General features: G+C 45.7%; 1 protein-coding gene across 2 annotated transcripts in view; it reads left to right on the forward strand.

Moving 5' to 3' along the window:
* LOC141099765 (NFX1-type zinc finger-containing protein 1-like) overlaps window positions 1-20996 on the forward strand; it is a 400215-nt gene extending 379219 nt beyond the window's left edge. For both annotated transcript variants that reach the window (XM_073587803.1, XM_073587804.1), the window contains 2 exons: window positions 6988-7083; window positions 17950-20996. In XM_073587803.1, coding sequence (XP_073443904.1) covers window positions 6988-7083; window positions 17950-20220 — 2367 coding nt within the window. In that variant the 3' untranslated portion in view covers window positions 20221-20996. The remainder of the gene's footprint in view (window positions 1-6987; window positions 7084-17949) is intronic.
* Window positions 20997-21944: the final 948 nt, after the last annotated feature.

A 21944-nucleotide genomic window follows, 5' to 3' on the forward strand; every position in this document is an offset into this window, starting at 1 on the left:
CTTCCTTTCTGAGCCATGCCGTGCACCCAAGCAGTAGTTTTCCCCCATATATGGGGTATTGGCATACTCAGGATAAATACCACACTAATATTGGGGTCCATTTTCTCCTGTTACCCTTGTTAAAATAAAACATTTTGGACTAAAAACATTTTTGTGGAAAAAAATGTGATTTTTTTTATTTTCACGGCTCAGTATTATAAATTTTTGGAAAGCACCTGGGGGCTCAAGGTGCTCACCATATACAGTGCCTTGCGAAAGTATTCAGCCCCCTGGAACTTTTCAGCCTTTTCCCACATATCATGCTTCACACATAAAGATACCAAATGTAAATTTTTGGTGAAGAATCAACAACAAGTGGGACACAATTATGAAGTTGGCTATTTTAAATTTTTGTGGAAAGTCAAAAACTGAAAAGTGGGGCATGCAATATTATTCGGCCCCTTTAACTTAATACTTTATTGCGCCACCTTTTGCTGCGATTACAGCTGCAAGTCGCTCGCTTGGGGTATGTCTCTATTAGTTTTGTACATCGAGAGACTGAAATTCTTGCCCATTCTTCCTTGTCAAGCAGCTCGAGCTCCGTGAGGTTTGATGGAGATCGTTTGTGAACAGCAGTTTTGAGCTCTTTCCACAGATTCTCAATTGGATTCAGGTCTGGACTTTGACTTGGCGATTCTAACACCTAGATATGTTTATTTGTGAACTATTCCATTGTAGATTTTGCTTTATGTTTGGGATCATTGTCTTCTTGGAAGACAAATCTCCATTGCCGTCTCAGGTTTTTCGCAGACTCCAACAGGTTTTCTTCAAGAATGGTCCTGTATTTGGCTCCATCCATCTTCCCATCAATTTTAACCATCTTCCCTGTCCCTGCTGAAGAAAAGCAGGCCCAAACCATGATGCTGCCACCACCATGTTTGACAGTGGGTATGGTGTGTTCAGGGTGATGAGCTGTGTTGCCTTTATACCAAACATATTGTTTGGCATTGTTGCCAAAAAGTTCGATTTTGGTTTCATCTAATCAGAGCACCTTCTTCCACATGTTTGGTGTGTCTCCCAGGTGGCTTGTTGCAGACTTTAAAGGACACTTTTTATGGATATCTTTGAGAAGTGGCTTTCTTCTTGCCACTCTTCCATAAAGGTCAGATTTGTGCAGTGTACGACTGATTGATTGTTGTCCTATGGACAGACTGTCCCACCTCAGCTGTAGATCTCTGCAGTTCATCCAGAGTGATCATGGGCCTCTTTGCTGCATCTTTGATCAGTCTTCTCCTTGTTTGAGATGAAAGTTTAGAGGGACGGCCGTGGTATGATACTCCTTCCATTTCGATATGATCGCTTGCACATTGCTCCTTGGGATGTTTAAAGTTATGGAAATCATTTTGTATCCAAATCCGGCTTTAAACTTCTCAACAACAGTATCACGGACCTGCCTGTTGTGTTCCTTGCTCTTCATGATGCTCTCTGTGCTTCAAACAGAATCCTGAGGCTATCACAGAGCAGGTGCATTTATACGGAGACTTGATTACACACAGGTGGATTATATTTATCATCATTAGTCATTTAGGACAACATTGGATCATTCAGAGATCCACAATGAACTTCTGGAGTGAGTTTGCTGCATTGAAAGTAAAGGGGCCGAATAATATTGCATGCCCCACTTTTCAGTTTTTGACTTTCCACAAAAATTTAAAATAACCAATAAATTTCGTTGAACTTCACAATTGTGTTCCAGTTGTTGTTGATTCTTCACTAAAAATTTACATTTGGTATCTTTATGTTTGAAGCATGATATGTGGGAAAAGGTTGAAAAGTTCCAGGGGGACGAATACTTTCGCAAGGCACTGTATATCTAGATAAGTTCCTATAGGGGTCTAGTTTCCAAAATGGAGTCCCTTGTGGGGCTTTTCCACTGTTTAGGCATATAAGGGGCTTTTCAAATACGACATGTCAGCTAATACAGTGGGTATGGAAAGTATTCAGACCCCTTTAAATTTTTCACTGTTTGTTTCATTGCAGCCATTTGGTAAATTCAAAATAGTTCATTTTTTTCTCATTAATGTGCACTCTGCACCCCATCTTGACTGAAAAAAACAGAAATGTAGACATTTTTGCAAATGTATTAAAAAAGATAAACTGAAATTTCTCATGGTCATAAGTATTCAGTCCCTTTGCTCAGTATTGAGTAGAAGCACCCTTTTGAGCTAGTGCAGCCATAAGTCTTCTTGGGAATGATGCAACAAGTTTTTCATACCTTGCTTTGGGGATCATCCGCCATCCTTCCTTGCAGGTCCTCTCCAGTTCAGTCTGGTTGGATGGTGAACGTTGGTGGACAGCCATTTTCAGGTCTCTCCAGAGAAGCTCAATTGGGTTTAGGTCAGGGCTCTGGCTGGGTCAGTCAAGAATGGTCACAGAGTTGTTCTGAAGCAACTCCTTTGCTATTTTAGCTGTGTACTAAGGGTCATTGTCTTGTTGGAAGGTGAACCTTTGGCCAAGTCTGAGGTCCAGAGCATTCTGGAAGAGGTTTTCATCCAGGATATCTCTGTACTTGGCCGCATTAATGTTCCCATCAATTGCAACCAGTCATCCTGTCCCTGCAGCTGAAAAACACCCCCATAGCATAATGCTGCCACCACCATGTTTCACTGTTGGGATTGTACTGAGCAGGTGATGAGCAGTCCCTGTTTTTCTGCACACATACCGCTTAGAATTATCAACAAAAAGTTCTTTCTTCGTCTCATTGAACCAGAGAATCTTATTTCTAATAATCTGAGAGTCTTTCATGTGTCTTTTAGCAAACTCTATGCGGGATTTCATATGTCTTGCACTGAGGAGAGGCTTCTGACAGGCCACTCTAGCATAAAGGCAGGGCTGCAGTGACAGTTGACTTTGTGGAACTTTCTCCCATCTCCCTACTGCATCTGTGGAGCACAGCCACAGTGATCTTGGGGTTCTTCTTTATCTTTTCACCGAGGCTCTTCTCCCACAATTGCTCAGTTTGGCTGGACGGCCAGGTCTAGGAAAGCTTCTGGTGGTCCCAAACTTCTTCCATTTAAGGATTATAGAGGCCACTGTGCTCTTAGGAACCTTGAGTACTGCAGAAATTATTTTGTAACCTTGGCCAGATCTGTGCCTTGCCACAATTCTGTATCTGAGCTCCTTTGCCAGTTCATTTGGTCTGACATGCACTGTGAGCTGTGAGGTCTTATATAGACAGGTGTGTGAATTTCCAAATCAAGTCCTATCAGTTTAATTAAACACAGTTAGACTCCAATGAAGGAGTAGAGCCATTGTCACGGGGCAGTAGGGGGAAAACAGGAGACGTGGAACCTGGACCCCTGAACTGCCCCTCAGGCTAAGGGGGTGCTCTGACTCTCCTTAACTTGGGGGTACACTTGATGGTAGTGAGGCCCAAGTCCCCGACCTGTACCTATCTCCTGTTTGGCCCTGAGCTAAACCCCCTCCCCAGGAGGTGAGACAGGGAAAACGTGTACTGCACCAAATAACAAACAAGGAAAGATATGACAGACACCAAAGGGTAAATTAAACTAAAAAAAGACTTAGCTTCTCTCTGCTGCTAATGCTCCGAGCAGCAGAGTAAGGCACCAGAACAAGGGGATAGCTGGAGCTCCACTGCAACATAGCCTGCTCCTGAGTCCAGCTTGGTTGGTCTCCAAATGAATAATATCACCAACAGTGAGTTGCAGCACCTGATGACCCTTTATAGGAAGGAGGGAGTGGTCACACCTGCTGACTGACTAAACATGTAGTAACACCAGCGGCCACCAGGGGGGGAACCCAGCAACAGACTCATTAAACTTGTAGTAACCCCAGCGGCCACCGGGGGCAAAAACCAATATTAACCCCCGAGGGCAAGAAGGGGAAAAGGTTTATATAAGAGAGTCCAGACTCTGACTCAGATCCAAAAATGGATCGTGACAGTACCCCTCCTTCAATGAGGGGCCTTTGGACCCTCAACACTGCACCTCACCAGAAAAACACCAACGATGAGGGCGCCTAGGTCCACCAGAGTTCACCTCAGCGACCACCTGACTCTGGTTCATGGCAAACGTGGGCTGAAGGAGGTGGCAACGTATGCTCTGGAGGCACCACGAATCTCCAGAGCGCCGACCTTGGGAATGAGTTGTGTATGGGCATTACTGGGGGCAACTCCAGCTGGTAAGTCCCCGGATCGGGAATGGCCAAAACCCGATACGGCCCGATCACCCGAGAACTCCAGACCCCTGCAGCACACTTCCACCGGATGTTTTTGGTGGACAACCATACGTACTCATTCACACACAGGTCCGGACCTGAACGTTTATTGACATGCACACATTTGCCAGAAGATGGTGAACTCTTCACAGACCCGACAATAGAGGCGTCCCCCTGTGTTGTCACACTCACACCCCCACAATGCTCAGAAGGAGTCACCACCCTCCTCTGACCCTCCTCCCAAGAGGACTAAGACACCCAGGGTTAGCATGCCCCCACTGGAGTAGAAGGGGATGGTTGTAGAATGACGGCAGAGACAGTAGCCCCCAGGCAGGAGCCCTCACACGACTGACCCCAGCCGACTACTTCCCTAGACCGCCAATCTATTACCGGGTTGTGTTTTTCCAACCATGGGAGGCATAAAACGATAGGTACTGGCATTCCCTCCAAGACGTAGCATGACAGGGACCCCTCATGATTAGTCCCTATATGCAGATGTATGTTATCCATGACTTGGGTCAACCTCCCCTGGCTAAGTAGGACAGAGTCAATGGCCTGGAGACTTAGGGGTTTGGCTAGCGTCCCACACCTCAGGCCATGGGTCCGGACAAAGTAAGCATCGACCAGATTGACTCCTGCTCCACTGTCCATAAGCACCGGTAGACCCTCAGTCTCCCCGCTAAGCACCACCTCCGCAGGCAGGTTACACTGAGGGGAAGAAATGGAGGAAATGTACACTCCCTGGTCACCTCCCTCCACACGACCAGGGGGACGTGACTTCTTAGCTGGTACAGAAGATTTGGCGCACATTGGGCAGACTCCGATGAAATGACCAGTCTGCCCACAGTAAAAACATGCCCCACTACCACGGCGAACTGCAGGTAACACCGTTTGGGCTCCTCCCACCTGCATGGGTTCATCCATCAGCACTGGTGTGTCCTCCTCCATAGCAAGGACTACCGGGGACACATTTGGTGTATGCCTCTCCCTGAGGCGTCTATCCACTCGGATGGCAAGGGACATGGTGGCCTCCAACGACCTGGGGGTGGCATACTGCACCAGAGTATCCTGCAACTTCAGGGACAGACCCTGCACAAAATGACTCCTAAGGACAGGGTCATTCCACTGTGTGTCAATGGCCCACCTCCTAAACTCTGAGCAGTACTCATCAGCAGGCCGACCCTCCTGCTGGATCTTACGGAGTTGGGTTTCCACCAGGGAGACGCCATCAGGATCTCCATACACCAGCGCCAATGCCGCAAAAAACTCGTCCACTGATCGTAAAGCTGGTGAGTCGACCGGCAGGGAGACGGCCCAGGATTGGGGATCACCTTTAAGAAGGGACATAATGATTCCCACCCGTTGTTCCTCACTCCCTGATGAATGAGGACGGAGACTGAAGTATAACTTACAGGCCTCCTGAAAAACCAAAAACTTATCTCTCCCTCCAGAAAACCTGTCAGGGAGAGATTTTTTGGGTTCTGATAGAGCATGCACCTGTACCAAGGCCCCAAACCCCACCAACTGCTGCAACTGCTACACCACCTCACCACGCAGCACCCTAAGCTCATCAGTGAGGGACTGAAGCAGTGTGGCAAAGGCCTGCATTTGGGCCATGCCTCACCAGAAAAAAAAGTGTGGTTTGGTGATAATGTCACGGGGCAGTTGGGGGGAAAACAGGAGACGTGGAACCTGGACCCCTGAACTGCCCCTCAGGCTAAGGGGGTGCCCTGACTCTCCTTAACTTGGGGGTACACTTGATGGTAGTGAGGCCCAAGTCCCCGACCTGTCCCTATCTCCTGTTTAGCCCTGAGCTAAACCCCCAATCCCCTCCCCAGGAGGTGAGACAGGGAAAACGTACTGCACCAAATAACAAACAAGGAAAGATACGACAGACACCTAAGGGTAAATTAAACTAAAAAACAAGCCTTAGCTTCTCTCTGCTGCTAATGCTCCGAACAGCAGAATAAGGCACCAGAACAAGGGGATAGCTGGAGCTCCACTGCAACATAGCCTGCTCCTGAGTCCAGCTTGGTTGGTCTCCAAATGAATAATATCACCAACAGTGAGTTGCAGCACGTGATGACCCTTTATAGGAAGGAGGGAGTGGTCACACCTGCTGACTGACTAAACATGTAGTAACACCAGTGGCCACCGGGGGGAACCCAGCAGCAGACTCACTAAACTTGTAGTAACCCCAGCGGCCACCGAGGGCAAAAACCCATATTAACCCCCGAGAGCCAGAAAGGAAAAGGTTTATATAAGAGAGTCCAGACTCTGACACAGATCCAAATATGGATTTTGACAGCCATCTCAAGGAGGATCACAAAGAAATAGACAGCATGTGACTTAAATATGAGTGTCTGAGCAAAGGGTCTGAATACTTATGACCATGTGATATTTCGGATTTTCTTTTTTAATAAATTTGCAAAAATTTCTACATTTCTGTTTTTTTCAGTCAAGATGGGGTGCAGAGTGTACATTAATGAGAAATAAATTAATTTTGGGGAATTTACCAAATCGCTGCAATGAAACAAAGAGTGAAAAATTTAAAGGGGTCTATATACTTTCCGTACCCTCTGTAAATCGGGTAAAGTCCAAACAAGTAAAAAAAAAAATGTAATAACATAATAAAATGTTTAGCAGATTGTGTATTGGAACCATTGCATTAACAGTTTGTTATTTTGTGTATCTTTGCTTCAGGTTGTGAAGCATGCTAAATTTCATAGAGCATAACCTTTCACTGACACTAATATGCTCTCTCATTTTCAGCATCGCATGAGACCAGAAATTGCTCAGTTGCTAACGCCTCACATTTATGACAAGCTGGAGAACCATGCTTCAGTGCTAACCTATGAAAGCATTAAGGTAAAATATTGTAACACAAATGGTAGAGCATTAGGTGTATAGAAACCTCATAATTCTTTTACTAAACTCATAACTTAAACTCATATGGTTAAAGAGAACCTGTCAGCAAGATTTTGCTATGTATGTAATGTAATTATTGTTTAAAATTTTGCTGCAATCATGTTTTTGTGCATCAAGGTAGGCTATGGGGCGGGACTATGGGCTGTCTCTTTTTTGAGGCTCTGGTCCCTCCATCTGCCTCCTGTTTAAATGACAGGTCACTAATCGATGAGTGACCTTCCTCCTATTTTAAATATCACGCCTGTACAGTGCTTTATTTTGGCTCCAAAAAAAATGTTAGGTCTCCCACAAAATGGTGCTGGCGTATGCGCAGTCGCATCTAAAGGTTTATACTAATTCTCAATCTGCGTTTTCGATGTGAACCGTGCCCCACCCATAGTCCCATCCCATAGCCTGCTCTGATTCACAAAGACACAATTACACAAGAACCACAAAACTGATTTCTTCACATTAGGTATCACTTTAATCAGTACTACAGTACTAATATGGCCTGCTGACAGCTTCTCTTCTTTTCCACTTTATATTTTTTTTACACATTACATCCATTTGTCTCTAATCTGTACTGTCAAGTTCATAATTTTTTGGGCAATTATAAATTTTTTACCTATCTTGTATGTTTTTATATATTTACCCAGTACTTTCTTGTGAAATTCAGTTAATCCATTATATAGAAGTAATTTTTTATGTTTTTACTGAAACTCTAAGGCCAGGGTCACATGAGCGCATAAATTGGATGAATGCTTACCGATTTTGTATAGGATATGTGAGGCAGTGAGGGGGCATCATATGCAAGAGTCGATATGTGTCCCCCAGGATGCAGACAGAGTCCTATTAAACCCGCTGGAGTGCCTTGTGTTCATAGCAGGATGCCTGTGAGTCACAAGGCAAAAATAAAAAGAGTGGACTAGGTCCAAGTAGTGACCTATGCAACCCAGGACTATGTGGCGCTAACACAGAGCCAGAGACTTCCAGGCTGCTGACACACCCAAAAGACACAGCGGTGCCTTTGTCCATGGCAATGGGTTCTAAGTTCTGGATTGTTTACGGTAACCCGGCTGCTATCAGGAGGACATCATTCCTTTGTGTGAGGTTTTTACATTAAAGACATTTGCTTTGAACTTTCCTGTGGTCCCTGCCTATCTGTCTCACTGCACCTATCCCCCTGCACTACAAATCGTTTGAGAATGTGGGCAGTGTGAACTAAGACATACCCAAATACCGCTGCATGTCAGTAATTGAGCCTGCAATGCTACAGCTCAAGCCTGCTGACAAGATGGAGGAAATACTCAAGCAGTTGGCTCTCACGCAGCAGCAGTACCTGCAGTTTCAGTGGCAGCAGCAGGAACAGCTTCAATGGCAGCAGGAGCAGCAGAATCAGCAGCAGGAGCAGCACCAGTTGCAGCAGCAGCACAATGATCATCATCAGCTGCTCTATCAGCATGAGCAGAAGACTAATGAGCTGATTCTACAGCAGATTTTGGCCCTGAGAGAGGTGCCATCACCAGCGGCCTCTATCCATTCTGAGACCTGGTAGAAGGTTCGGTCAACACTGAGGAAGATGAGTCCTGCGGACGATTTGGAGGCTTTCCTCAAAATGTTCGAGGTCACAGCAGAGAGAGAGAGCTTGCCGATGTCCCAGTGGGCTGAAGTGGTGGCCCCCTTCCTGACGGGAGATGCCCAGAAGGCCACTTGGACGTCAGTCGGGATGATGCCCTGGACTATGAGAAACTTAGAGGTGAGATCCTTGCCTGAGTGGAGGTTAATACGTAAGTACGGGCCCAACAGGTGTTTCAGTGGTCCTTTGTCTTGCCCCTGCCAGGTCTCAGGCATATGACTTACTGCAGCTGGTAAAAAAATGGCTTCAGCCTGAGACTTTAACCCCTTAACAGATGAGGAAGGCACAAGTGCCGAAACGCGTGTTGGGGTACGGCCGTGGTCCCTTTTGCTGCTCCTTCATTGTGTAAGTGTTCCCCAGATTATCGCTTTATTTTTGTTTATATCACTCTGCCAGGGAATTTTCCCTTTATTATATGGCTATGTCCATGGGTGAGCACTGACTTTGTATAGCTAACGAGGTACTTTACGATGATTATATATTTTCATGATTATTCTCTGGAGCAACCACTGTTACCCGGTCTGTCGTTCTTTACCAATGTCACTTTTTAGCCATGTTTTGCTGTTGTCATCCTTAATAAAATCTACTTTCCACTTTATTATGCGATATTTGAACTTTTTTCACTGCTTTTCGTTCAGTTATAGTATTTATATGCAGTGCGTTCTGCATTGTCCATTTATGTGCTGGAACCTTGGTTGTGGTCACCAGCACATTTAGATCACTATGATTTTGATAAATTATTCCAGCACATTTTGCTGTCTTTCGCTTTTACCCTTAACAGATGGTGGAGTGGGTGGTGGTCGATATGCTAGTAAGAACTCTGCCAGCCGCTATTCAGCATTGGGTGGGCCAAGTGGATCCCGGCACCTTAGACCAGGTGGTCAGCCTGATTGAGCGGTATACAGCAAGCTCATGACTTTATACGGGACTCTACTCCACTACGGTTATCCCAGCCCAGGAGCCTCGGAAAGTTCCCCTACCCTCTCCTCGGGCCAACCATGACTGAGCAAGTAATGAGGGGTACCCCAAAGTGATAGTGACAAGGGAACCGTTTCCCCTAAACTGGCTCCGAGGTCCAGTCGTACTGCAGCTATTAAGTGTTGGCGGTGCCAAGGGCCAGGACATGTGGCTGCCAACTGCTCCTTGACAGCTGAACCTATGGACTGCAGGTATACTCGCCGTATATTGATGTATGCCCATACCGTTTTCACAGCAGATCTGTTCATCCCAGCGGGTGAACCGCATCTATTCCAGGTGCGCTTCAACGGACACCAGGCCGAGGCCCTCCTGGACTCAGGGAGCCTAGTGACACTTGTGCAGGGGTCATTAGTCTCAGACTTAAGGCCCCTTTACATTTAGCGATGCACCAGCGATCCCGACCAGCGATATGACCCGGTCAGGATCGCTGGTGCATCGCTAAATGATCGCTAGTGAGCTTTCACACCTGAAGATCTCACAGCGATGCAGCAGCGATCTAGCGGTCGTTACTTACCTTTCACACGCAGCGATCCTGACGTCATCCCGCCCGCGTCCACGCGATGCTCGTCGGCGCCAGCAGGAAGCAGACGACGAGAAATGGAGCTGCGCGATCTTGCGTGATCAGCGATAGCCAGCGGGGGAGCCAGTCGGAGCTAAGTATCACACATAGTGATATCGCTAGCGATATCGCTGCTGCGTCACCAAATCGGTCTGATGAGGTCTGATGAACTCCCTCCTCTGGTGAAGGAAGGTAGTGAGACTGATTACCAACCACCAAGTACCAAGTACCGGATTGCAGCAATCATGCCTATAGTGAAAGAGCATTTGGTGGATGCTCAGGCAGCGCAGAGCCGCGTATATAACAAAAAGGCCACGGTACTCTACTTTAAAGCCGGAGATTGGGTTTTAGTCTTGGTATCCACCGCCGAAAGCAAGCTTATGGCCAAAGAGCAAGAGCCATATTAAGTTTGGGAAAGAGAGAGGAAAGTGAACTACCGAGTTTACCAGCCTGGGAATTTGAAAACCCGAACAATTATCTTATGTCAATCTGTTTAAAGCGTGTAAGAACCGGGAGTGTATGCTTACGGATGTGACTTCAGACATATCATCTGGGGACCCTCCGATATCAGCCCGGATGGAGGTAAAGATAGAAGACATTCTCTCGAAACAGCAGTGTCAATAGGTGCGGAAATAAGTACAAGAGATTACGGATGTATTCTCAGAATTACCCGGTCGTACCTCTGTCATCCAGCATGACATTGTCACCGAGCCTCACGTAAGGGTGCAATGAAACCATACAGTGTGTCCAAGGCCCGGAGACAAGCCATCGTGAGTGAGGTAAGACAAGTGGTCTAGCTAGGAGTAGATGAGGAGTCCCAGAGTGACTGGGCTAGTTCCATTGTGCTAGTCCGGAAGGATCATTACGGTTCTGTAATGACATCCATAAATTGAATGAGGTTTCAAAGCTTGACCTTTATCCAATGCTCCAGGTGGACAAGCTGATCGAGTGACTAGGGCAGGCCCAGTACTTTACCAAGCTCAATCTGATCAAGGGTTACTGGTAGGTACCTCTCACAGAGACCGTAAAAGAGAAGACAGCTTTCATAACCCAAGGGTCTGTACCACTATGTTGTCTTGCCCTTTGGACTACATGGGGCACCAGCCTTGTTTCAGAGGCTGATGGCCATACTGCTAGAGCCCCACCGGAAGTATGCGTCAGTGTACTTAGATGACATAATCATCTTTAGTACTGACTTGCATACCCACTTGTCCCGGATACAAGCAGTAGTAGATTCGCTCAGAGCTGCGGGCTTGACAGTGAATCATAAGAAACGTGCGACAAGGCTCGTGGAAGCCCAGTACTTAGGATACGTGATCAGCCAAGGGGTTATCAAACCCCAAATAAATAAAATCGACGCCATACAGAACTGGCCCCGACCTGTTACTGTCAAACAGGTGAGAGCATTTCTCGGCATCGTTGTGTATTACCGAAGGTTTATACCTACTTTCTCTGGGCGAACAACACCACCAACCGTTCTCTTAATGGGAAAGAAATCGGTCATGGTGCGGTAGAACCCTCAAGCGGAGGAAGCATACCAGTCTATGAAGGTGGCGCTGTGTGGGCAGCCCGTCCTCATCAGTCCCAATTTCAAGAGAGACTTTGTCATGCAGACGGACGCTTCTAACATTGGCCTACAAGCGGTCCTGTCACAGGAGGTGAATGGAGAGGATCATCCGGTCACCTACCCAAGTAGGAAACTCACTCCGGCCATGAAAAATTATAGTGTAGTGGAGGAGTGCCTGGTCATTAAGTGGGCCTTGGAGTCCCTACGCTATTATTTGCTCAGTCGACCATTTTGCTGGGTGACGGATGATTCACCCTTGGTCTGGATAAGAAATGCCAAGGAGTGGAATGCTCAGGTCACCAGATGGTTCCTGTCTCTGCAAAATTACAATTTCACTGTGGAACATTGTGCAGGGAAGGCGCAAGGGAATGCGGATGCCCTGTCAACGGCACTCTGTATGGTAACAAGTGTTCAACACCACAAGTTTGAACACAGTGGGAGATACAGTATGTGAGGCAGCGAGAGGGATCATATGCGAGGGTCAATATGTGTCCCCCAGGATGCAGACGGAGTCCTACTAAACCCGCTGGAGTGTCTTGTGATCAAAGCAGGATGCCTATGAGTCACAAGGCAAAAATAAAATGAGTGGATTGGTTCCCAGTAGTGACTCAGCCAGTTTGTTAGTAAAACCTGTTAATGGCTTTTATTTTTAGAGGGATTTGCAGGTTTGGTAGTGGGGCAAATCCCTCTCTCCATGCCAGGTTTTAGAAGTGGCTCTATGGCCACGATTCCATTTAAATCTGTCAGTTTTTACTTTGGATGTGTCAGTTTGGAGTTTGCAAGTTGCAGAGCAGATGGCTCTGTGCAACCCAAGACTGTGTGAAGCTAACACAGAGCCAGGAACTTCAAGGCAGCTGACGCACCTAAAAGACACGGCAATGTCATTGTCCACAGCAAGGGGTTCTGAGTTATGGACTGTGTTTACAGAAACCCAGCTGCGATCCGGAGGACATCATTCCTTTGTGTGAGGTTTTTCTTGGACATTAAAGACATTTGCTTTGAACTTTCCTGTGGTCCCTGCCTATCTGTCGCACTGCACCTACTCCACTGCACTACAAATAGCACACGGACCAATGATCAATTCAATGTCAGAATCTCTCTGTGAATAAAATCACAGCATGCTGAGATTTCTCTCTGAAATCAGAACACACACCCCCATTCCAGTCTATAGGTGCATGGAAAACAGTGGACTGTCGCACACAGATGACATCTGAGCGCTCTCTGATTTTCGCAGACTCACACGTTAGAGAAGATGGAGAAATTTTGTTCTCCATCTACTCCTCATGGTGTGCTCCAATTCTTGCATCCAAAAGAATCAGATCACACTATGCTTACACTCTGAGCAAACTCGAATCTGAGTGTCATTACCATAATTGACTCAATTCTCTCGGACAAGAGAATCTATGGTCATGTGACCCTGCGCTAATACTGAGATTGATACTGATATACTAACAAACTATTCTTGATAAAAAGCATCAGGATGGTATGGACTTGCATGTGTCTCCACTGATATAGTCTTCAAATTACAATGTCACTTTGTTTTGATAAAAATTACAATTTGTAGTACAACATTGTAGGGTCTTGTCAGGGTAGATACCAGAAGGACTGCGTACAGACCACTACCACAGAGGTTCCTGCAGACCTTTCCTTGCTCCCCAAGCACTATCACCAGTATGCGGACGTTTTCTCCAAGAAAGCGGTGGAGACTCTTCCACCGCACCGTCCTTATGACTGTCCTATTGACCTCTTGCCAGGTGCTGAGCCTCCTCGGGGTCGTGTCTATCCCCTATCGTTCCCGGAGACCGAGGCCATGTCACAATACATCAGGGAGTATCTGGCAAGGGGATTCATTAGGAAGTCAGTGTCACCAGCGGGGGCGGGATTTTTCTTTGTCCAAAAGAAGAATGGAGAGTTACGTCCCTGCATTGATTACAGGGGTCTTAACGCCATCACCGTTAAGAATAAGTATCCTCTACCCCTGATATCAGAACTGTTTGATAGATTACGAGGAGCGAGGGTCTTTTCCAAGCTGGATCTACGGGGGGGTCTATAACCTGATACGCATCCGTGAGTTGGACGAGTGGAAGACGGCTTTTAACACTAGGGATGGCCATTACGAATATTTGGTCATGCCCTTTGGGCTCTGTAATGCACCTGCAGTCTTCCAGGACTTTGTGAATTATATGTTTCGAGATATGCTCTCTACCTCGGTGGTTGTCTATCTGGATGATATTCTCATCTTCTCTCCAGACATAGACTCCCACCGGAGGGAGGTTTGCAAGGTCTTCGACCGTTTACGGGCAAATTCCCTTTACGCCTAATTGGAGAAATGCCTGTTTGAGCAGGAGTCCTTGCTTTTCCTGGGCTATATCATCTCTGCCCAGGGTTTGGCTATGGATCCTGCCAAGCTGCAGGCGGTAATGGACAGGCAGGAACCCCACTCTCTCAAAGCGATGCAGCGTTTTTTGGGGTTAATAAACTACTATCGCCAGTTCATTCCCCACTTCTCCACCTTGGTAGCTCCCTTGGTTGCCCTCACCAAGAAGGGAGCTAACCCCAAGTTGTGGTCGGAACAGGTCTCCAAGGCCTTTTTCTCTATAAAGTCTCACTTTGCTGGTGCTCCCATTGTGCATCGTTCCGATGTAGACAAACCTTTCATCGTGGAGGTGCATGCCTCTTCCATTGGTGCTGGAGCGGTCCTCTTTCAGGAGGACGCTCAGGGTCGAAAGCACCCCTGCTTCTCTAAAACTTTTTCACCGGCGGAGAGGAACTATTCCATCGGCGACAGGGAGTTGCTAGCGATGAAATTGGCCTTCTCGGAGTGGAGATATCTCCTGGAGGGTGCTCGGTACTCTTTCCAGGTATTCACTGACCATTCAAACTTGGTCTACCTCCAATCTGCCCAGCGGTTAAATTCTCGCCAAGCCCGATGGTCTCTCTTTTTCTCCCAGTTCCACTTCACCCTACATTTCCTTTCCGGTGAGAAGAATGTCTGGGACGATGCGCTCTCTCGCTCCGTGGTGTCAGCGGAGGAGGAGGAGCCTCAGTTAATTGTACTATCTGAGAGCCTGAGGACAGTGGCTCCAGTCGCCCTTGAGTCGGTACCCCCGGGCAAGACTTTTGTCCCTGCCCGTTTGCGTCCAGAGGTCCTCTCTTGGGCTCAACCGTCCAGGGTGGGTGGACACTTTGGTACTAAGTGGACAGTTGAGCTTTTGGCAAGGATGTACTGGTGGCTGCATATGGCCCGTGACGTCAGAGACTATATACAGGCTTGCGTCTCCTGCGCCAAGAATAAGTCTTCCTGGCAATGTCCTGCTGGGTTACTTTACCCCTTACCGGTGGCGGACAGACCCTGGGAGATGGTCGGCATGGACTTCGTGGTGGGTCTACCCAAGTCCAGTGGCAGCACAGTTATTTGGGTTGTCACCGACGATTTTTCCAAAATGGTGCACTTGGTGCCTCTCTCTCGGCTACCTTCAGCACAGGGTCTAGCGGTGTTGTTCATTAAACACGTGTTCCGGTTACACGGCATGCCAGACAAGATTGCCAGTGACCGGGGTCCACAGTTTGCGTCTCGGTTCTGGAGAAAGCTCTGTCGCTTGCTCAGTATTGAGCTGAATCTCTCCTCGACCTATCATCCTGAGATGAACGGTAGAGAGGACCAACCAGACCCTTGTCACATATCTCCAACATTTTGTCTCGGCCAGGCAGGATGACTGGGCATCCTTGTTGCCGTGGGCAGAGTTCACCTTGAACAACACTGTGGCCGATTCCACCAGCCCGACCCCATTCCTCCTTAACTACGGCCAACATCCTCGTGTCCCGGTGCCCAAGCCCGTATCATCCACCGACTCTAGGGTGGCAGACTGGGCGGTGGAGGCACGTGATATTTGGAACCGCACCCAGGATGCTATTCGGGCCTCTAAGGAGAGAATGAGGGTCTCCGCGGATGCACACCGGCGTCCTGCTCCAACCTTCTCCCCTGGTGACTTAGTGTGGCTCTCCGCCCGTAACATCAGGCTGCAAGTCGAGTCCTCTAAGTTCGCTCCTCGCTACATTGGTCCCTTTAAGGTCCACGAACAGATCAGCTCTGTGGTCTATTGTCTGGCCCTTCCACCACACTTGGCCATCTCTGACACCTTCCATGTGTCTCTCCTTAAACCTGTTCACATGTCCCGGTTCTCCGAGTCATCTGCCGGAACATCAGACTTGTCTTCGGACGAGTTTGAGGTCAATGCCATTGTGGGATGCAGGATTGTGCGTGGTAAAAAGTTTTATTTGGTGGACTGGAAGGGTCATGGTCCAGAGGCTCGGACCTGGGAGCCAGTGGAGAACATCCGCGCTCCGCTCCTTATTGCGGCATTTGAGCGTAGCGAGGCTCAGAGGGGAGGGGGCCCTAGGAGGGGGGGTAATGTTAGGCGTCGGGTTCCTGTCACTGCACAGCAGGAATCCCGAGCCTTGCAGTCAGCAGTCTCCCATTCCTCTTCGGCTGCAGTGGAGCCTGCTCAGCAGACTCGTCGGTCCCGGCACTCTGCTGAGACCAGCAGTGTGGGATCGGTTGCTGCTGACACCTCTGGTTCAGGTATGACAATGCAGCCTGACCAGCAGCAAAAGATTCCAAAATCTAAGTCCTTCCGTCGCTCCACTGAGCATGCTCATGGGACGATCTCCCATTGGGGATCGGGAGTCACATGCTCAGGTCCTTCTCCAGTTCTGATTGGCCCATCAGGGGGATCAGGAAGGTTCCGGAAGGTCACGGCTATAGAAGGCTCGCATGGCCGCTCGGCCATACGCTAGTATAGACTTTTGTTGAGACTTGTGTGAGTAATGATGGATGCATGGAATTGGTGACTGACTCATTAAATAATCCCTCCCTTTGATACGTATGTGTTAGGGTTAGTTTAGCTGAAGTCAGCACCTCATGGTGGCAAAGCATGTGCCACAGTGCTCCAGTCATTGCACAAAGGTGAGCGCCATAGTGCCGCCATATCTCCAGTACCTCTGGGCGGTACAAGTCTTTCTGCTGCACCCTGTGAAAGCTAACAGGGCACAGCACTCTCCTAGCGTCACTCTCTAGCGCCGCTGTAGCGGCTCCGGGCGCAAGTGGGTCTAGAAGGACTCTGACTCCGTGCCTCTGAGCAGAGTCCTGTGACCACATCACTTGCGCTCATATCTTATTAGTGCAACCCTGTGGAGTAACAGGGTTCGCCTCATACACTCCGGGTGAGGTAACCTGAGTGTGCTATTACCCGCCATTACTAAGCACCAGTTTACAACCCCTGCACGGTGGACCCCGGGCTGCGAACGCACCTTACTATTTTATTTTTTGGTGTGTTCCGCCAGCCCTAACAGAATGATTGTCCAGAGAAGAAAAGGGCTACTATGAGTTCTGTGTCATGCCAACAGTAAAGCATCCCGAGACCATTCATGTGTGAGGTTGCATTTCATCCAAGGGAATGGGCTCACAATTTTGCTTAAGAACATTACAATAATTAAAGAATAGTATCTAAATATCCTCCAAGAAGTAATTTCTGCCAACAATCCATTAGCAACTTGTTGATGAGCAATTCTTTTTCCAGCATGATGGAGTACCATGTCACAAATCAAAAGTGATAACTATGTGGCTTGGTGAACAAAACGCTGAAATTTTGGGGCCTTAGCAAGGAAATACTCTAGATCTTAATCTCTTGAGAACATCTAGTCAATCTTCACAAATTGGTTAACAAGCAAAAACTCAGAAATAGTGATAAACTCCAAGTACTGATTAGGCAAGAATGGGTTGACTTTAGTCAGGATTTTTTCTCAGAAGCTTATATCCAGCATGCAAGGGTGAATTGCAAAAGTCTTGAAAAATGAAGGTCAGGACGGTAAATATTGAAGTCTTTACATAAACGTGATATTTTTGTCAGTAAAAGTTTAAAAACGTAAGAAATACTTATAACCAGTAACCAGAGAAACATCGGACAACCAGATCTAAAAATATTGACACAAATTTTAGTTTTCACTAAGTTTACTGCTTCAGTCTCAAGATTTTTGGCTATAACTGTATGTCATTATAATCTACTTCTCTCTGATTTTCTCTGCTAGGGTGTTTGTCACAGCCTCTTCTTTGTGGACCACAACCACCTTGAAGAACATATTAAGGAAGGCAAAAGTCATCAGAATGTCCATGAAGCTGCTTTTGTGAAGTCACTTTGCCTCTATTTCATACAACAAGGCTACTCTCCATCACAGATAACATTACTCACTACTTATTCTGGGCAGCTTCATTGTTTGCAGAAAATGATGCCCAAAGCTCAGTTTCAGGGTGTCAGGGTATGTGTGGTTGATAAATACCAAGGAGAGGAAAATGATATTATCATCCTCTCTCTGGTAAGAAGTAACTTGGTTGGCAATGTTGGTTTTCTTAAAATCCCAAACCGAGTATGTGTTGCTTTATCAAGAGCCAAGAAAGGATTATTTTGTATAGGAAATATGGAGTTATTATCAAAAGTTCCCCTTTGGAGTGCAATTAATGATGTATTACAAGAAAATGATCTTATTGGTAAAGAGTTAAAGCTCCAGTGTGTCAACCATCCTAATGCAGCAACTTATGTATCGAAATCTTCAGATTTTGCCGAAGTTCCTGAGGGTGGATGCAAGATTCCTTGCCAATTCAGATTAAACTGTGGCCATGTTTGTCCTCTTTTATGTCACCCTTATGATCAGCAGCATGAAAATGTTGTGTGCCGAGAGCCTTGTCCAAAAAGTGTCTGTGATAATGGACACAAGTGCAGAAAGTTGTGCTGTGACCCTTGTGGTAAATGTGAAGAGGTTGTGCAAAAACTGATTCCTTTATGTGGACACATTCAGGATGTTCCATGTTCAATGGATCCAGAAAAATTCTGTTGCAAAGAGCCATGTATTAAGATAATACAGTGTGGTCACAGATGTCTCCGATTATGTAGTCAAGTCTGTACCAAAAAATGTCCTGAAAAGGTAACTGTTACACTGAAATGTGGTCACACTGTTAAAACATTGTGTCACATGAAGACAGAAGCAGAGGTGGCGGACACCACGTTAAAATGTCATGTGAAATGTGGAGAAAAATTAGATTGTGGACACAACTGCCCTGGAAGATGCAACACCTGTAATACACAAGGCTTTCACTTGACATGTGGAAATGCTTGCGGCATTCCACTTTACTGTTCACATAAGTGTGAAGAAAAGTGTAACACTAGGTGCTTTTGTAACCGTTCTTGTGAAAACTCATGTTTTCATGGAAAATGCCTTCAGAAATGCAGTGAACCATGTACTCCTTGCACGCAGCCTTGTGGGTGGTGGTGCAAGCATAAAATGTGTACAAAACTTTGTTGGGAGCTTTGTGACAGAGAGGCTTGTGATGAACCTTGCAAGAAAAAACTTAAATGTGGTCACCCATGCATTGGATTTTGCGGAGAGCCATGCCCCAAGAAATGCAGAGTTTGTGATGCTGATGAAGTTCAAGAATTGATCTTTGGAAATGAAGGAAAGCCTGACGCCCGCTTTGTTCAACTTATGGACTGTCCACATTTTTTTGAAGAGACACATTTCTCAGAATGGATGGTTATGAAAGACAAAGACCAAGTTGTTAAACTGAAGTCTTGTCCGAAATGTCTGAAACCCATCAGAAAAAGTTTAAGATATGGTAATTTGATCAAGCAAACACTGTCTGATTTAGAGAAAGTTAAAGAAAGGATCAGTTATAAATGGATTAATCATTTGGAAATGTTCCTCAGTGAAAATGACACTGAATTGTGTTACTTTCCACAACTAGATAAGACAGTGCAACAGTTGCAAGAAGGCAACCTAACCCTACGTTCTCTGATGTTAGTAGGTGAGAAAATAACATTCTGGCAAAAACTCGGAGCAATACAAAATAGGGTAAAAGAGAGCCCTAGAGTTCTGATTAGAATACTGAATGATATTCCTATTGTTTCTCAAGCTATTGATAATGCTACAAGTAAATATGACATTTCAGAGAAATACTATGAACTATTCCGAATGGCCTTAGAAGTAGAGGTGACATTCATTGAGCAGAATATACCAGAGATATCTACTCAAAAAATAAAATCACTGATCAATGAGATGTACTCAGAAGAACGCACTGTGCATTTGGATGAATTACATGCTCACCTACAGATGTTTCCTGTGCCTATGGATCTTATCAATGTAGTAAAGGAAAAAACAGTCATATATGACACAGAGCTGCTGAGGCAAGATCTCTGGCACAGGTGTGAAGCAAGACATATCTATACTAGCAGTGTAGATGAAAACGAGAGTCTCTGCTGTCCACAATGTAGTTTCAGTGATGAAGGTGGAGATGATGATGAAGATTAGCTGTTCTTTCAAGCAAAAGTCATGCAAAAATACATATAATTAAAGAGTTTAGTTTCTATGATTTCTAAAGAAAATAAAATCTAAAAATATAAATATCAATATATAAACACCGAATAATTTAAGTTTATGGGGACTGAACACAATCATATTTTAGATATCTCCTGTTTTTAGTTTCATATTGTAAATGTGTTTATAAACCACCAAGTTTAGATTTACACTTAAGGGTCTTTCCATCTCCCTAAATGAATATTGTTGGATAGTACTAGTACAACCAAGCACTTTTGTATTTTCCTGCTTATGAAAATTTGAGATATTAACTCTTTTTTTTTTATTTACAGCTCCTGTCTAGCTTTTAAGCACTGTGCTGAAGCTGGTTGGAATTAGAATTTAACAATGCACTCCAAGGATCCCAGTCAGCTCCAAAACAGTGCTTACAAGCTCAATAGAAAAGAGCATGTAGACGCTGTGCATGTACTGTGTAGAGAAAGTGTTAATATCTCAAGAACTGCTGAAAATTGTATTTAGTAAATTAAAAAATTGCTTGCATTCACAAGCACTATCTGAAAATACATGAGTATAATATCTGTTTAATAGTGGTTACATAGGAATTTCTGCATTTTATGTTTAGTAGTATGTTTAGTACAATACCGCAATTTTAATAGATATGTGATCATATACAGATCAGATGTTGAAAGAAGATGAATATAGCCTTTATTAGCGTTAATGTTTTTCAAAATATGTAATTATATAGCTTACCGCGCTATGCTGAGCAGATGTATAGAAAAAGGGAAGAAGTCTATAGTTGTCAATGGAGAAAAGAATTATTAATTCAGTTATTAATACTTACTTTAAAATGAAGGGGTTGTAGAATATTCTGTATAGTTTAAGGCGGTTATCTAGCGAATACCTCGCCAATGGTTTTGTGTTGGTGATTTCTTGTAGTAGTCAGTGATGTAGTAATTTCTAAGCATTTCTATCCCCTTTGAAGTGGTACAGTGGTACTCGCTGATGGCCCAATTTCACAGTGCGTATAGAGGAGGTGGTGAGAATCCAGGAAGTTCTGTGTAATCTCAGAAAGGCTGATCTAGCCGACAATGATATCTGGATGGTTCTGAGGGGAGAGCCTTGGTCAGTCTGGGGTAGAAACTGGTGTCCAGAAGTATCCAGGAGACGGAGCTGCCAGCAGAGGACTCTGCCCAGGTCTAAGAACCTGTGCAGAGTCCTCTGCTGGCAGTTCCGTCTCCTGGATACTTCTGGACACCAGTTTCTATCCCAGAACTTCCTGGATTCTCACCACCTCCTCTATACGCACTGTGAAATTGGGCCATCAGCAAGTACCACTGTACCACTTCAAAGGGAATAGAAATGCTTAAAAATTACTACATCACTGACTACTACAAGAAATCACCAACACAAAACCATTGGCGAGGTATTCGCTAGATAACCGCCTTAAACTATACAGAATATTCTACAACACCTTCATTTTAAAGTAAGTATTAATAACTGAATTAATAATTCTTTTCTCCATTGACAACTATAGACTTCTTCCCTTTTTCTATACATCTGCTCAGTATAGCGCGGTAAGCTATATAATTACATAGTTTTTCAGTTTCAAACAGGAACCGACACAGTCCTGTCTCCTTACCAGCTGCATCTGAGTTCTAACTCCTATCTAGGTAGCGCCCGGGAACACTCCATCCTATTGTTTTTCAAAATATGTTATA

Source organism: Dendrobates tinctorius, unplaced genomic scaffold (assembly GCF_039654945.1).
Source record: "Dendrobates tinctorius isolate UK_male_01 unplaced genomic scaffold, ASM3965494v1 ptg000102l, whole genome shotgun sequence".
Taxonomy (NCBI): Eukaryota; Metazoa; Chordata; class Amphibia; order Anura; family Dendrobatidae; genus Dendrobates; species Dendrobates tinctorius.